At 41.5% G+C, this 14,459-nt stretch overlaps 1 protein-coding gene across 1 annotated transcript; it reads left to right on the plus strand.

The window, feature by feature from the left end:
- Nucleotides 1-1,433: 1,433 nt before the first annotated feature.
- On the plus strand, nucleotides 1,434-14,207 carry RGS10 (regulator of G-protein signaling 10; the record flags this gene model as incomplete). The annotated part of the gene is made up of 4 exons (XM_009084955.1): nucleotides 1,434-1,556; nucleotides 2,965-3,051; nucleotides 10,243-10,386; nucleotides 13,885-14,207. Coding segments are annotated over 4 exons (501 nt in total), but the record flags the coding sequence as incomplete, so codon positions are not given.
- Between the last annotated feature and the right edge of the window lie 252 nt (nucleotides 14,208-14,459).

Below are 14,459 nucleotides of genomic sequence, written 5' to 3' on the forward strand. Positions count from 1 at the left end.
TCAGGTTCCTAAAATAAACGTTGCAAGTGATAAACAAGAACCACATCCTTTTGCACGCAGGGAAGGCAAACTGAGGCAGAGCTAACTTGCTCTACACTTGTGCCACGTATGAATTCTGCACTGGTGGTTTGGAGACAATCATCAGGTTCTGACTCCTGACCTTTAACTAGCAGGCTGTGTTTCTTATGCAAAACCCCCACTCGTGTCAAGGGAGAAGAGGAGATGTTCATTTATTTAGAACAGTTGTCCATCTCACTGTTAGTAAAACAAACAAACACCACAGGTCCCTACCAAACAAAACTCAGGAGGCTTTGCTCTTGTGCCAATATTTCGTAGGGCTTTAACCTTAGCATTTATTCTAGTTGCCAGCTGGAAAGTGCATCTGCTGGTATAGCTCTGCATAGATAGTATTTTGAGATACTTGCTGAGGTTTAGTGTTGTGGTGGAAGGAGAGTTTTTTTTTAACAGAGGTCAAGCAGAGTGTTACTAAGATCCATATTTTCAATCAGTTGGTAGGGAGAAATGAAGGAGTTATAAAAAAATAGAAGCAATATTGGTTACAGTAAGAGTTTTGTGCACCTCTCCACTGTGTAGTGACCTGAAGTGGAGCTCTTAGCCTGAATTCTCATGGCCTGCTCTCCTGCTTCCTGGGGCATTTTGTGTGTGGCAGGAGAGGAGGCCAAGCACTTAGTCTGTGTTAGAGTTTTTCAAATGAGAAGTAAAATTCATGGAGTCTTTCCAAGTAATAGGTGTTAGAAAGGGTAGCCAGCAGACAATTTTTTTGCACCACCAGCCTTTAATGTTATGCCCTGGGATAGAGAAAAAACACTCTTCATAGAAGCAGAATTTCAGTGGACTTGGAAACAAACAAGCAGAAAACACGTCCAAATATCACCTGCCCCAAAACACGTTGACTCAGGTGGAGTGAGGTTCTTCCACCAGCTGTCACTCCTCCTGTTAGACTGGATTAACATCTGGGCTGGTCCTCCTGCTAAACAAAGCATTATTTTTCTTTCTCTGCTTTTTCCCAACTTCCAGTGATGATTCTTTTCTTAAAAATAAATGTCATGCATGTGACTGACCGGGATTTGTCTTAGAGAAGCCAATGTTGTTGACAGTGCCAGAACAAAAAGCAAATGGTCCTTTTACGACACGGACTGCGGTCACTGTGTTCTGCTGGCAAAAGGTGCTTGAACTCCAATAAAACAGTGACAGTGCCTCCTTACTTGCTCATGAATTTTATGACTGTAAGGAATTTTTGCCTCCTTGCAGGCAAAGTAGAATTCAAGTGTGGGGTGTGTGTTTATTTTCAGTTTTATGGTGTTTCCTTCAAAGACAGCATCTGAATCCAAGGGTGCAGGAGCAATGGGGAAGGCATCCCTGTGCCTGGCACTCCTCATTTCTAACCACGATGGTGTTGTTTTCAATGTTTTCCAGAGATAAATGACAGCGAGGGTCACCCAAGCAGCAGCCAGCAAACCTTGAAAGGAACCTCAAAATGGGCTACATCACTGGAGAACCTCCTTGAAGATCCAGAAGGAGTGAAACAATTTAGGGTTGCTATATTAACTATGGATATTTCTATAGAACAAAATTGAGTTGAATGAGTCTCAGCAGAAAGGGTGCAGCTGTGCCAGTGCTGTAAGCACAGAGACATACCCTGAGCAGAGGTGGCACAGTTGGAGCTGTGGCATGGGCTGAGCTTCTGAGGTGGCACCTTTTGCCCCCTGCCACTGCAGATGCTCTTGTAAGGCAAGACTTTTGGCTGCATCTTTCGAGTCAGATCTATTTGCTCTTGCAAGGATTAACAAGTTACTGTTGGATAAACTGCAGTCCTTGAGCCACTGATCTCTCCTGCCAAGTGTTATTTGTTTCTAAGGAGATCCTGGGCTCTTTATTCTCATACGTTTTCTTTAAGCAATGAGTGACCACTACCAATCTCTGAGCGTGATGACTCTGTGACTCTTGTTCTGTGCTCAGCAGCTGTATTGAAAAGTACTCCCTTTCAGTTTGCTGCAAAGTGTGGGCTTTGTGCAGCTCAAAAATGCTTGGAGTTTAATTAGCTGAGGGTGGTGAGCTGGTTTTTCAAGGCCTTCTTGCCATATTAAGTGTAAGAATAGGAACTACCTATTGAAAATGCTCTTGCCACACCATACTGATAAAATGCACTGGGATAGACTAATTTGAGAAGTGATGTAAACTAGAATAATGTAACACTGATTTCAAATTCCTTAAAAAAACAGTAGTAATCTTGGTGCTGTTTAATTCTTGGCATTATTTAATCTCTGTTTTCTAATACTTGAAAGAGAAAACTGATCACTTTAGAGCTATAAATATTTCAGTTATTATCTTTCATAAATAAATTCAATGTACACTTTCCCCCATTTTAAAACAGGCCCCACTTTGGGAGGAATGTGGTGTGTTTAAACACTGCAGAGAATGCAGACACATCTTCTGCTTTAGTTTGCTTAAGTGAATTTATTGCCACAGATAGAAGTTTAGAAACACTTTTATTTGCAGAGATTTTACACCTTACAGGAATCAGAAAGGTACTAGATGAGAATCTCAAGTGATCTGTAACTCTCATTAAAATAGTTTGTTATACTTACCTGCTAATGAATTTATATAGTGTTGGGTTTCCCTTTGAGTAAAGGCTGTAAAAGTGCTCAAGTTATTTAAGGCAGCCTGAAGAAACTCTGCCTGTGAGTTGCTGATAAACTCTGAGATCAAACCTAGCCCATCATTCTTCTGGAATGTGCCTTCAGCATGCAGAACATAGGAGTGTTCATCCCTGTGCTGGTATGTGCAGATGCACTAATGCCATAGTTCTGTTACACTGTTTTGTAAACTCATGGTAAAGGCAGTTGTAGGTGACTTCTGGTTTTAGTAGCTCCAGCAGGAAGAGAGAAAAACAGTTGAGAAATTGGATCCTAACATTTGTGTGTTTGGTTTTCTCTTTCCTAGGAGTTTTTAAAGAAAGAATTTAGTGAAGAAAACGTTTTGTTCTGGCTAGCATGTGAAGAATTTAAGAAAACACAGGGCAAAAAACAGGTATGTTTCCTAAATAAATTTTACTTGTCAATGTGGCTTCCGTAGCAGAGCTGGAGCTAGAACATCCCTGTTGCCTAACAGCTTTGTGTGGATGCAAATAAATGTATTTGAAGAAACTGCACTAAAATCATCGTGGAGGAATTGTTTGGGAACAAAGCTGGTTCTACTTCAACTCAAAACAAAATGCTGAAATTGTCAAGTTTCCTGTGTTTTGAAAACTGAACTTTTTGTAGTTGCTTGGGAATAGCAAAAGGTTTATTCATTCAGTGATGTTGTATCATCTTGCAGATATAAATGTGTTTCATTGAGTACATAACAGCTATTCCATGTACACCACTATAATATTTTAGTGGAGCATAATAATAACAAAGAGCACAAACAAAATATTTTACACTACTGGAATGAAATATTTTCCCTTATCACATTACAAGTTACAAAACAAAAGGAGTCTGTTTAAACATTTTTGTTGAAATATTTATCCAGACTGATATATACCTGCAGAGCATTTTTATTTTCATGAAAGTTATTTTTTTGTAGTAGAAAATATTATATTGGATATTTTTCAACCAGCCACTGCCAGTAAGTTTTTTTCCACAGCTTGAATCTTGGTCTGCATTTAGATCTACAGGATCCACTTTCACATTTAGACTTTGAAGCCAGTAGAGTCAGGCCTAAAATAAGTACTGTGTTTTGTCTGCTTGTTGCTGAAAAAGCTTTTGTGACTGGTTTTTGTTTGTTTGTTTGGGGCTCTGTTTGTTTGGTTTGGTTTGTTCTTTTCTTGAGATGTCTCAAATGTGTTTGATCTTTGAGAGGAGGGTTCTGTGAGCATGAAATGAAGTAGTTCCAAAACTGAGCATTGTGAGTCAGACTCCTACAGCCTTTTTATTGCAATCCCACCTTTTTGCTTCCTTCCTGTGTGCAGCCCTTGCTGCCTAAGGGAGCATTTTAGAAGGCAACAGCCCCTTTTGCATACTTCTGGTCAAAGTACCTCGAGTACCACGAGGAGGTGAGACTGGGAAAATGCTGCTTGAACCTGCTTCAAATGGGACTAAATGTGCTTTGAGTAACAGAAATGCCAGGGAATAGGTATCAGGTGGGATAACTGGGCTCGTAGGGGCGTTATGAAGTGCAGGTGTAGGAGACCTGTGTCCAGACTGCACAGTTCTTCTCTTCAGGTCAGTTAACTATTGTCAGCTGAAAGTGTTTCCCTGCAGATTGTCAGAAAAAAAATTTCTCTGATTTTCCAATCAGAATATTTCTGGGAGGGGAGTCTCCTTTCTGTAAATATTGTCTGTTTTACACTGAAAAAGCATTCCACTCTAAACAACTTGCTTGGTTTAGTTGTGAAGATTTTATTTTGTATTGACAAATCCCTAAAAAATACAAAATTAGTATTTTTTGCAAGAAGAGGAAAATGTTGTGTTTGACTGTGCACTTTGTAGCGTCTAGCACTGTTTCAGTGTGTGCTTCCCTCCCTCGTTAAGGTCCATGAATGCAGATAATCTTCAGAAAAGAACAACTAGGCAGTTTACTTTTCTGTGAAGTCCCACGCTTTGCAGTGGGGTAATCATCATATTTTTCCTTGCTAAATTACTTCCAGCTTTTTAGCTCTTTTAGGATTGCACATGCAATGGCAAAGTGATGTGCAGAGAGAGTAACTTAGTGAATCCTTGGGGGAATTGCCAAATGAATGGACAGAGAGTGAGCTAGGTTCTATTTAGCTTAATTATTCAGTGCCAGTCATTACACTGTATGGTCAGTCTGGAGTCTTGTACTGCCCAGGCTACTACATCTGGCTAGAATAAATGTGCTTTAGAAAGACACAGACGTACAGTGAGTTTTTTATAGCTACTGCTTATGGATGGCTTTGTTGAGATCATTTACAAAGCTGGGAAAAGCACTAAAAATAGAAATCTTTCCAGTGTTTATGGTAGGATGAAGCATGAAGTTGTCTTCTGAAAGTGGCTCTTGTAGAAATCAGTTTGCATCTATCTGTTGTGAGCAAAGTGTTCTGAAAACAAATTTTTGCTTGTTTTATAACCTGCTTCTCCTTAAAACATGTTTAGCATAGAAACTAACTCTTAGACACTTACACTTTTGGTCAGATGAAGCTGATACCAATTTAACCCAGATTGGAGTGGCTGCAAAGGAGGCCACAAAGACTGGAGCACCTCTGCTGTGGAGCCAGGCTGAGAGAGCTTGGGCTGTTCAGCCTGGAGAAGAGAAGGCTCTGGTCAGATCTCAGTGCCCCTTCCAGTACCTAGAGGGGCTCCAAGAGAGTTGGAGAGGGACTTTGGAGAAGGGCATGGAGTGATAGGACAAGGAGGAATGGCTTCAAACTAAAAGAATGCAGGATTAGGTTAGATATAAGGAAGAAATTCTTTACTGTGAGAGTGGTGAAACACTGGGACAGGTTGCCCAAAGAGGTGGTCACTGCTACATCCTTGGAAACCTTCAAAGCCAAGCTGGATGGGGCTCTGAGCAACCTGATCTAGTTGAAGATGTCCCTGCTCATTGCAAGGGCTTGGAACTAGGTGACCTTTACTGTCCTTACAAGCCCAAACCGTTCCATGATTCTATGGATGGGACTTTTTTTCTTCCTATTTTTAGAGTATAAAATAAACTCTTCATTACTTGACAGGAGAGTGCTAGTGTGGGGTTTTTCCTGCATAGTTTAAACTTGCACAAAGGTCACCATCTGGACAGTGGGTTAAATATCCATTGTGCCTGTGTTATTGTATCCCTTCTATGTCAGCCTGGCGCAGTGTTTGGGTTTGTATAGGCTGGTATTCCAGTAGGGTGGTTGGTCCAGTAAATGTCCTGATGTCCTCATGTTCTTTCTGATCTTGGCAGGTAGATGGAGGCTCACTCTGCTTCTGTTTTCCTTTGTTTGCAGACTGTCTAACAGCATTAGTGCCACTCATTCTTTACTAGTGGTGAAACACTGGGACAGGTTGCCCAAAGAGGTGGTCACTGCTACATCCTTGGAAACCTTCAAAGCCAAGCTGGATGGGGCTCTGAGCAACCTGATCTAGTTGAAGATGTCCCTGCTCATTGCAAGGGCTTGGAACTAGGTGACCTTTACTGTCCTTACAAGCCCAAACCGTTCCATGATTCTATGGATGGGACTTTTTTTCTTCCTATTTTTAGAGTATAAAATAAAGAGGTGGTCACTGCTACATCCTTGGAAACCTTCAAAGCCAAGCTGGATGGGGCTCTGAGCAACCTGATCTAGTTGAAGATGTCCCTGCTCATTGCAAGGGCTTGGAACTAGGTGACCTTTACTGTCCTTACAAGCCCAAACCGTTCCATGATTCTATGGATGGGACTTTTTTTCTTCCTATTTTTAGAGTATAAAATAAACTCTTCATTACTTGACAGGAGAGTGCTAGTGTGGGGTTTTTCCTGCATAGTTTAAACTTGCACAAAGGTCACCATCTGGACAGTGGGTTAAATATCCATTGTGCCTGTGTTATTGTATCCCTTCTATGTCAGCCTGGCGCAGTGTTTGGGTTTGTATAGGCTGGTATTCCAGTAGGGTGGTTGGTCCAGTAAATGTCCTGATGTCCTCATGTTCTTTCTGATCTTGGCAGGTAGATGGAGGCTCACTCTGCTTCTGTTTTCCTTTGTTTGCAGACTGTCTAACAGCATTAGTGCCACTCTAAGAAAGAACCCTGGGCCTTTCCTCATGGCTAAGTCAATTCGGTTCAGTTGCTATCTCATCACAGTCACGTGGGCTCTGTCTAGAAGCTGCCTTAGATCAAGCCAACACAGGCAGATCTTGCAAGATGCTGTGCAGATCTATCTTCTCTATCCCCTTCCTTTTGAATGTGAGCCGCTGTGTAGCCAGGAGTGGTAGGTCACAGGATCAGAGGGAGCACTGGCAGGAGGAATCCAGGCTCTTGGCTGTTGTGTTGGCTCTAGAATAGTGGTGGGAATGCTTACTGAGAAGAGAAAAACAGAGCTCAGACCAGTTTGCTTCATGAGTTTCTGTTTGTTTTCCTGTTTGGGTGAGCCAATACAAAAATGCACGGATGTTTCAGGGAGCAGGGGAGGTTTTCAGCATCTGCAGAGCTAGGCAGCAAGCAGACTGGTCTAGGCAGGTTTTAAATGGGCTGGATTCAGCCTATCTTCTTGCAGCAGGAAAGTACAAAACACATCCCTGTAGTTTGAAAAAAATATTGTTTAAAATTGGGGTTGAAATGTGACTTTCAGTGAAGACTGAGAAAGGAATTGGGTCCAGTCCACTTGTAGCAGTGAGCTCCGCTGCCACCCATGTGGTCTTCATTTTAGGGCACATTTAATTATTGCAAGGGGAGTGGTGGGATTAAGTGGATAAAAATTTAACTTAAAATGTTTTATTGGAGTTAGTCATACGTTGTTGCATTTGTGACTGTTAATGAAATAAACAACATGTCAGTTGTGCTGCTTCCCAGGGTTTAAATGTTTCTTCTCCTGCAGCTGAGCTTTAAAAGTAAATTACAGCCTGTAATAAATGCTTTCAACAACGGGGAATACTTTCAGTTATTGGTAAAACCCACCAGATATCCATGTCAAGAGGTTTTGTAGAGAATGATTTCAGAACAAAGTCTGCATATTCAAGAGTTTCTTCTGTCTCTTCCCATGTGGAATGTAGCAAGGGTTTAGCAGGGCTGGGTAATGCTGTACAGCTGCTGACTGCTGGAGCCTGTTCTGATGAGCATCTGGGGCTTCCATCCACCTCATTTGGCAACCACACATGCTTGAGAGCTGAGTTTGACCTTAGCAAAGGAAGTGGGAAGGAGTATTGTATCCACATGAAATAGTGAGGGGGATTGCTGTGGACAGGACTTTGTACTCCAGATGGGAATCTGGCACGGATGCTGGGGTGAGCACACAGATGGAAGTGAAAAGTGCCAGAAAACCTTTAATAACCACCTGTGAACAAGGCCCCAGTTTAAGTGCTGTTTCAGTTTCAGAGCAGAGTCCTCTGTGCCAAGGCAATAGTTTCACGTGATGTAGAACAACAAATGCCACTGATGAACAGGAACTATCACTGTCACTTCCACCTGAACCTGCCTCTTCCTGAATGGCATTTGGGGCACGTACAAACCTATTGGCAGCTGTAACTGTGCTTCCTTTTTAAAAAGAGTTATAAATTGTAGTTAAACTGATGTTGTACTATTGAATCTTAGACATGGCATAACAGTTCTATTTGCAGCAGAACCTGTGATGTTTAGCTGTGCATTTCCATATTTCCCCATTGCTATAAAGTCAGGTCCCCTGTGTCTCTCCTCTCCCTACGACAGCTCTTTCACTTCCTTTCTGTGTTATTCTTCCTCACAAAATCCAGAGAGCCTCCCTGTTTCACCAGCCTCCCACACAGTCCTCTTGTTCCCTTATGGAACTTCCTCACAGTACTTCTAGTTTTGTGTTTACTCTCTGCCCTTACTCTGCAGTGCCCAACTTGTTCCTGTGTTCCTTGGGCAAGCAGCACCTTGTGCTGTGGCTGGTGTGGAGCTACATCTGCCTTGATTAGCCAGCAGATAAGTACACCCTGGCAGTTCAAGTAGGGCAGATATCTTTTGAGCATAATCTGCAGCTTTTTCCTTGGTGCATGTGCTGCTTATCCTCTCTCTTTCTTTTCCCTTGCCACTCTTTTCCATTGAATCAGTAGGAGGATTTTTTTTTTTTCCTCAGTCCTTTGCCCCTGCCTCAAATATGGTTGTAATTGATCAGCAGGTCCAAATGTTTTTTTGGTAGGACTGGCAATAGTCATTTAGCTTGCTCCTGTGATGATAGCTAAAGGTACCTTTACTGTGTCTGCATTAGGGCATTAACTTGGCCAGTTAAAGCAGTCACATCTCTGATTGATCGGATTAATTGCTCATTTAGAACAGACATGGCTGACCCATTCCTCCTTGATCTGTGGAACTGGAAAGATTGGAAATTGTTAAAACCAGTTTGTTGTTGTGACCTAATGTGCCTGACACATAATGCTCTACCCATCAGATGAATAATGTGCTTTAGCAAGGAGTACTGGAAAATGTGTGTCCCATTCAGCAGTGAGACAGTTAACTCCTTAGGCCTCGTGAAGTCTCACACACATGCAGCTTTTCTTCTAATTATCCACGAATGTAAATGTATCTCAGCTGTAAAACATGAAAGAAATTCTGTGACTCCTTCATGGCCAAGGATTTAAATGCTTCTGTCTTCAAGCCCACGTCCCATCAAAGGCACAGCCCTTGAGCTGGTGCTGGTCTGGAGCTGTGGCTGCTCATTTGAGGTACTGTGAGGAATACTGATGAGTACCTACCTGTGGGTCAGGATCACACAGTGCCTGCTGCTGAATTTGGGTTGCAGCAGGCAGGTTTGCCTCTTGCCTGGCTTGGCTCTCTTCTTCCCCTCTGGCTTTCTCTTATCTGACCTTCTAGTCAAGGTGGAGCTTTGCATTGAATTTCAGAGGATTGTGACCACTCACTTACTGCTTTGAAGTTCAGAGATGCTCTTGGGTCAAGATGTTATCCCTGTTACTGGTTTGTCAAGAGAAGAATGCTGAAATCAGAGAGAACACCAACAAAGAGTTTTATGCAAGTCACACCTACCCTTATTTATCAGCTTTCAGAGGTTATTAAGAGTCTTATCTTTACCATTTAGCCAAGTTGTTGGTGTTTTCTAGAATCATGTAGTCAGTGTTGTAGGTGGGTTGTTAATAGTTAAGACCAAAGTATGTGGTATGACAAGGTTATCTAACAGTAGCACAGATTATACACTTAACTTTGCTTAGTTTTGCTTTGCAGTAAGTTTCCACAGTGTTTTATCCTCTGGGTTCCATGCACATGCTAATTATCTGTTAGTAAAAACAGTAGTCTAAATAATGAAGACAAGGCCTGGTTGATGATGCTGAGCAGTTTTACGCTGGATATTAAGATTCAAACATCACAACCTGCTGTAACCTAAGTGCTGAATATCAGGAGCTTCCACCAATATTACTGTTGACATTGGCCTGCAGATATTTTTTCCTCCAGTTCAAATGAATACAAACAAGTAAGCTAATGATGTGTATTTGTTACTTTTTTTTTTCAATTCAAAATATGTTTTGGTTTTAGGAACTTCCAAAAGTGACCCAGAGCAGTCTCCACCAAAACATTCACCAATACAGAGAATATTTCCACAACAAATAATCCTTTAAATAAATATGTCCTTTTGCAGATGCAAGAAAAAGCTAAAGAAATTTACATGACTTTCCTGTCCAGTAAAGCTTCCTCCCAAGTCAATGTCGAAGGACAGTCCCGTTTGAGTGAGACCATCTTGGAGACACCTCACCCTCTCATGTTTCAGAAGCTCCAGGACCAGGTAAAGTTATTTTCTTCAATAATAAAGTTTAGTTAGTTTTTGTCTGTTTTATTTTTTTAATGAACTCTGCTTTCTAAGCACAAGTTATTGTAGGAAAGTTGGAAATCAGCGTGCTCCTACCTGTGCCATGGGTTGAGTAGGTAGACAGAGCTGGGTTGCTTCCACGTTGGGGATGTTAATGCAGCTGCCCTGAGCTCCTGGCCCCATCTGACTAGTTAATTAAGAGACTCAACCAATTCCAGTTCAGGTCTTTCCTGGAAAACTGGATGAAGTTTTCTCCTAGGTTCCTATGTGGTTAGCTTGAGGATCACCCAACTGACTGACTTGGTGCCTTCGTTTTCCTGTGTGTTCACTGAGCTGAGTCATTGCTGATGTTTGTTTCCGTAGTTGCCACTAGTTTCCTTGAGAGCTCGAGAGTCTTCATTTTGCTTTGTTTTGGTATTGATATGAGTATCATGCAATTTTCTGAAAAGTCTCCTCTTTTGTAACAGGCAAAACTTAGAGGAGTTGATATTTCCTTTGCCTTTTCCTAAAGAACTTGGGAGGTCTGGTAGAAATTAGGTGATATTTTCCAGGCTTGTCTTTTGGTGGTAAATTTTCTTGATATTTAGCTGATTTTAAAGCACAAGTTATGAGGTGAGTCATTCTTATCTGCAGCTTTCCAGCACTTGCAGTACTATTTTTAATTTCTGTACCATCCTCAGGACTACCTGTATTTTCCATTTGGCTCTTTTCTTTTTGTGGAGGAACAGTAATTTCATTTAAATAGTGTTCTCAACCCATTTCACATCAGGTATTGGATATGTTAGTTGGGCACTGGCTGGGGCAATTGAAGGGGTTTGAGGAGCAAAGGCTCTGCTATCTGTCAAACAGATTCTAAGTCATTAGAAGTGGAAATGTCTGAAACTCAATTTCCATGTGCCAGACGCAGAGATTTTTCATGGAAAAACTTCTGACTTTGGGGAAGGGAAAAAATGTTCTGGTAAATCTAATTATGAGAGTGAAGCTGGAGAGACCACTGGAGTTAAAATATTTCTCTGTTTTACAAATGACATGCACATGGACAGCCAGGGATTAGTAATACCTCAACTAGAAACATGCTAGACCAGGGGTAGAGGAATCCCACTAGTGTGGGAAGAAAGTCTGTGAACTGCAGAGCATTCATGGGTCATTTCAGGGTTCCACTGCTTGAAGCTTCTGTTTATTGCTGTTAGATAATAGTTCAACAAGAGTTATGGTCTTCTCTAGTTTTCAATCCTTATAAAGTTATGAAGAATGGTGGAAGTTGTTCTCTGAAAAACCATGTTAACTACTGCTGGCACTGTGTGTCTGAAGTAGAAAAAGCCAGAGCTTGAAGAGCATAGTGTTGTCTGCAGCATTGCTGGTAACCAGCACTGCAGCTCTGCAGAGACCTGCTGACTTATCTGGGGCTGCTGGTGGGGTCTGAGCTTGTGCTCACGGGGTGGCCTGAAACAAATAGCTTGGGGGCAGTGGTTGGTGCTGACTGAAGCAGTGTTAGAGTGATTCATTGAAATTTGCATGTTTCAAAATACAGGGTAAATGTTCCTGCTCCAGGAAGGCAGTGAGAGGAGGGGAGGGGGGAAAGAGGGTTCTGTATATTTGGGCTGACCAGACTGCAGAATATTTTGATCTTACAGTGCTCTTTCTCTCTGGGAGATGCTTTAAATGATACCAGGAACAAGAAGGGTCTAAGTTCTTAACACCAACATGATGTTTTCACAGGCAATGTCTTCCTTACAACTTTTTGTCTTGAGCTGGTTGGATAAGTCTAATTATACCGTAGTTAGCCAATGCCAGGAGGTGTAATTTGACTTTACTTAACTGCATTGATTAGGGTCTACATGGAGAGCATGTCTTGGGACTTTTCATATTCCAATACGTAGCTTATTAAACAGTATTTCCACAGTTTTAAACATGAGCTTAAATATTTAAATACATAAACAAACAGTGGGTAGTAAAATCCCTCATCTAATTTACTTGTAAGGGAGCTATTTTGGCAAAGACACAGGCAAGAACAGTCAAGTTTTAGGTGTTTGCCTTTATCTGCCCTGGTTCCTTGAGGATGTAAAATGAACATAGTTTGAGACTATGTTTTTTTTCCTCCTAACACACAGTTGTGTTACCTGGTTGTGCTGTCAGTGAGGCCTGTAAAGGTAAGGCTGCAGTTACCCACACATGGGTTAGCCACACAGGCAGGTCAGAATCCACAAATTTAGTTACTCTGAATACCATAAAATGTGATCAGTCCTGCAAATGACTCAGATGCTCCACCAGTGAAATAATAGGCCGAGGGTGATTTAGGCTTTGGTTTTGCCTCAATTATAGTTTTGAGGTTTACTTTTTTCCTTCCCTTCACTTTCAAGACTAAGCAAAATATAGTCCTGACCTTGACACCTGATCTGTTTCCAGGCTCTTCTCCCAACCCCTTTTGTTTTCAGAAACCTCCAAATGAGTTCTAGCTTTTTTGTCTGCGATGAGTATAAATAGAAGAGCAGCAGTTATGTTGAGAGACGAGCCTGAGCTCCAGCCCTGGGAGAGAAAAGCTGTACTTGGTGCTTCCATGCTAGTTGCACACTGGCTATGAGAAGAAGGGCAGCTCTTGGCCTAGTGGAAAGCATAATGGCACAAATTTATTCCATCATCAATTTAAAAGCACATTTTAACTGGCAAAATACACTTGTACCAGAGCAGCTCTTTGTGGCAGTTACCTGTACCATTTCTGACCTAACCTGAGACCAGCCTTGACGTTTGGTTGTGTAGTAGTCTAAAAGGATGGGAAGATTGGTTTAAGAAACCAATGGGATGAATGGTAAGAAACCAATGGGAGGAGAGGTTTAAGAAATATTGCTTAAACCAGTTGTTTCAGTCTCAATTCAGCTTGAAGTTTCAGTATTTGTCTAAATTATTTAGGGGTTTCCTTCATCATCCAGTGCCTTATGTGAGTTATTCTGAACGTTCAAGAGTAACTGCAGCCAGAAAGGTGCTGTAGAATGTACCTCTCTTTCTTCAGCTCTGCTCTGTCCCTCTGAGCATCTTCCAGCCCCCCTGCCAAGGGGACACCCTCACTTGGTGTAACACCTGGTAGCTCTGCAGCCTAAGGCTGCCATGGGAAGGGTCCAGGTAATGTCCTGGTTTGTCACACCTGCACTTACCTGATAATCCTTCCCAGTGACCATGCTGTGGGAGCTCTCACCTTCACTATTAGGTTTTCAGAGTTGGCTATTGTGAAAACTATAATCTGATTCTTAAACTAACACAGATATTACTGCAAAACAGTGAGTGTGGACACTACAGTGTTGCTTGCTACCTGCAGCCCCTTTAGGAGCTTGAGGTGTGTTTTTTTGTGTCTTGCTTTTTAGCAATGCTTTAGTACTAGCAGAACAAAAGCACATTAGAATTAATATGCTGTCCTTCTCATTTCAAATCTCATTTTACTTAGGTCACTGGTTTTGTGTTCTTTTTTCCCTCTCTTACCAGATATTCAATCTCATGAAATATGACAGCTACAGCCGCTTCTTAAAGTCAGACATATTCCTAAACCATAAGAAGTGTGAGGAGCAAGAGGAGAATTCACCAGAGGCTCAGACTGCAGCTAAAAGAGCATCGAGAATTTACAACACATGATATGACGGATCTCTTCGGGAGAGGCAATCCAATAATGAAATTACACTCAGGAACAGTCTAGGTTTATAGCAATTGCATTTAGGGCTTGGAAAGCTCAAAACCTTTTTTAGGAGATACTTACCTTCTTAATTGCTTGAATGACTAATTGTTTTTGCATGATAGCTATTAACCAAGCACCCATGGAAAGACTGTTTCCTAGCTAAAAGGCTGAGGTATTCCTCCATAGCATGAATTGCCTTTCATATTTCATGACTTAAAGTGCTTTCAATTCTTGTATTTTCTTTTGTGAGGCATCATGAGATGAGAAATGGAAGACAGAGTGTTTGTTTGGTTTGTTTTTTGGTTTTTTTTTGGTTTTGCCTTGTAATTTTGATTTGTGATTAGCTCTTACATGCTGAATTGCTGGGAGAAGCTATTGAGGAGTACAT

This window comes from Acanthisitta chloris, unplaced genomic scaffold (assembly GCF_000695815.1).
Source record: "Acanthisitta chloris isolate BGI_N310 unplaced genomic scaffold, ASM69581v1 scaffold24001, whole genome shotgun sequence".
Classification (NCBI taxonomy): domain Eukaryota; kingdom Metazoa; phylum Chordata; class Aves; order Passeriformes; family Acanthisittidae; genus Acanthisitta; species Acanthisitta chloris.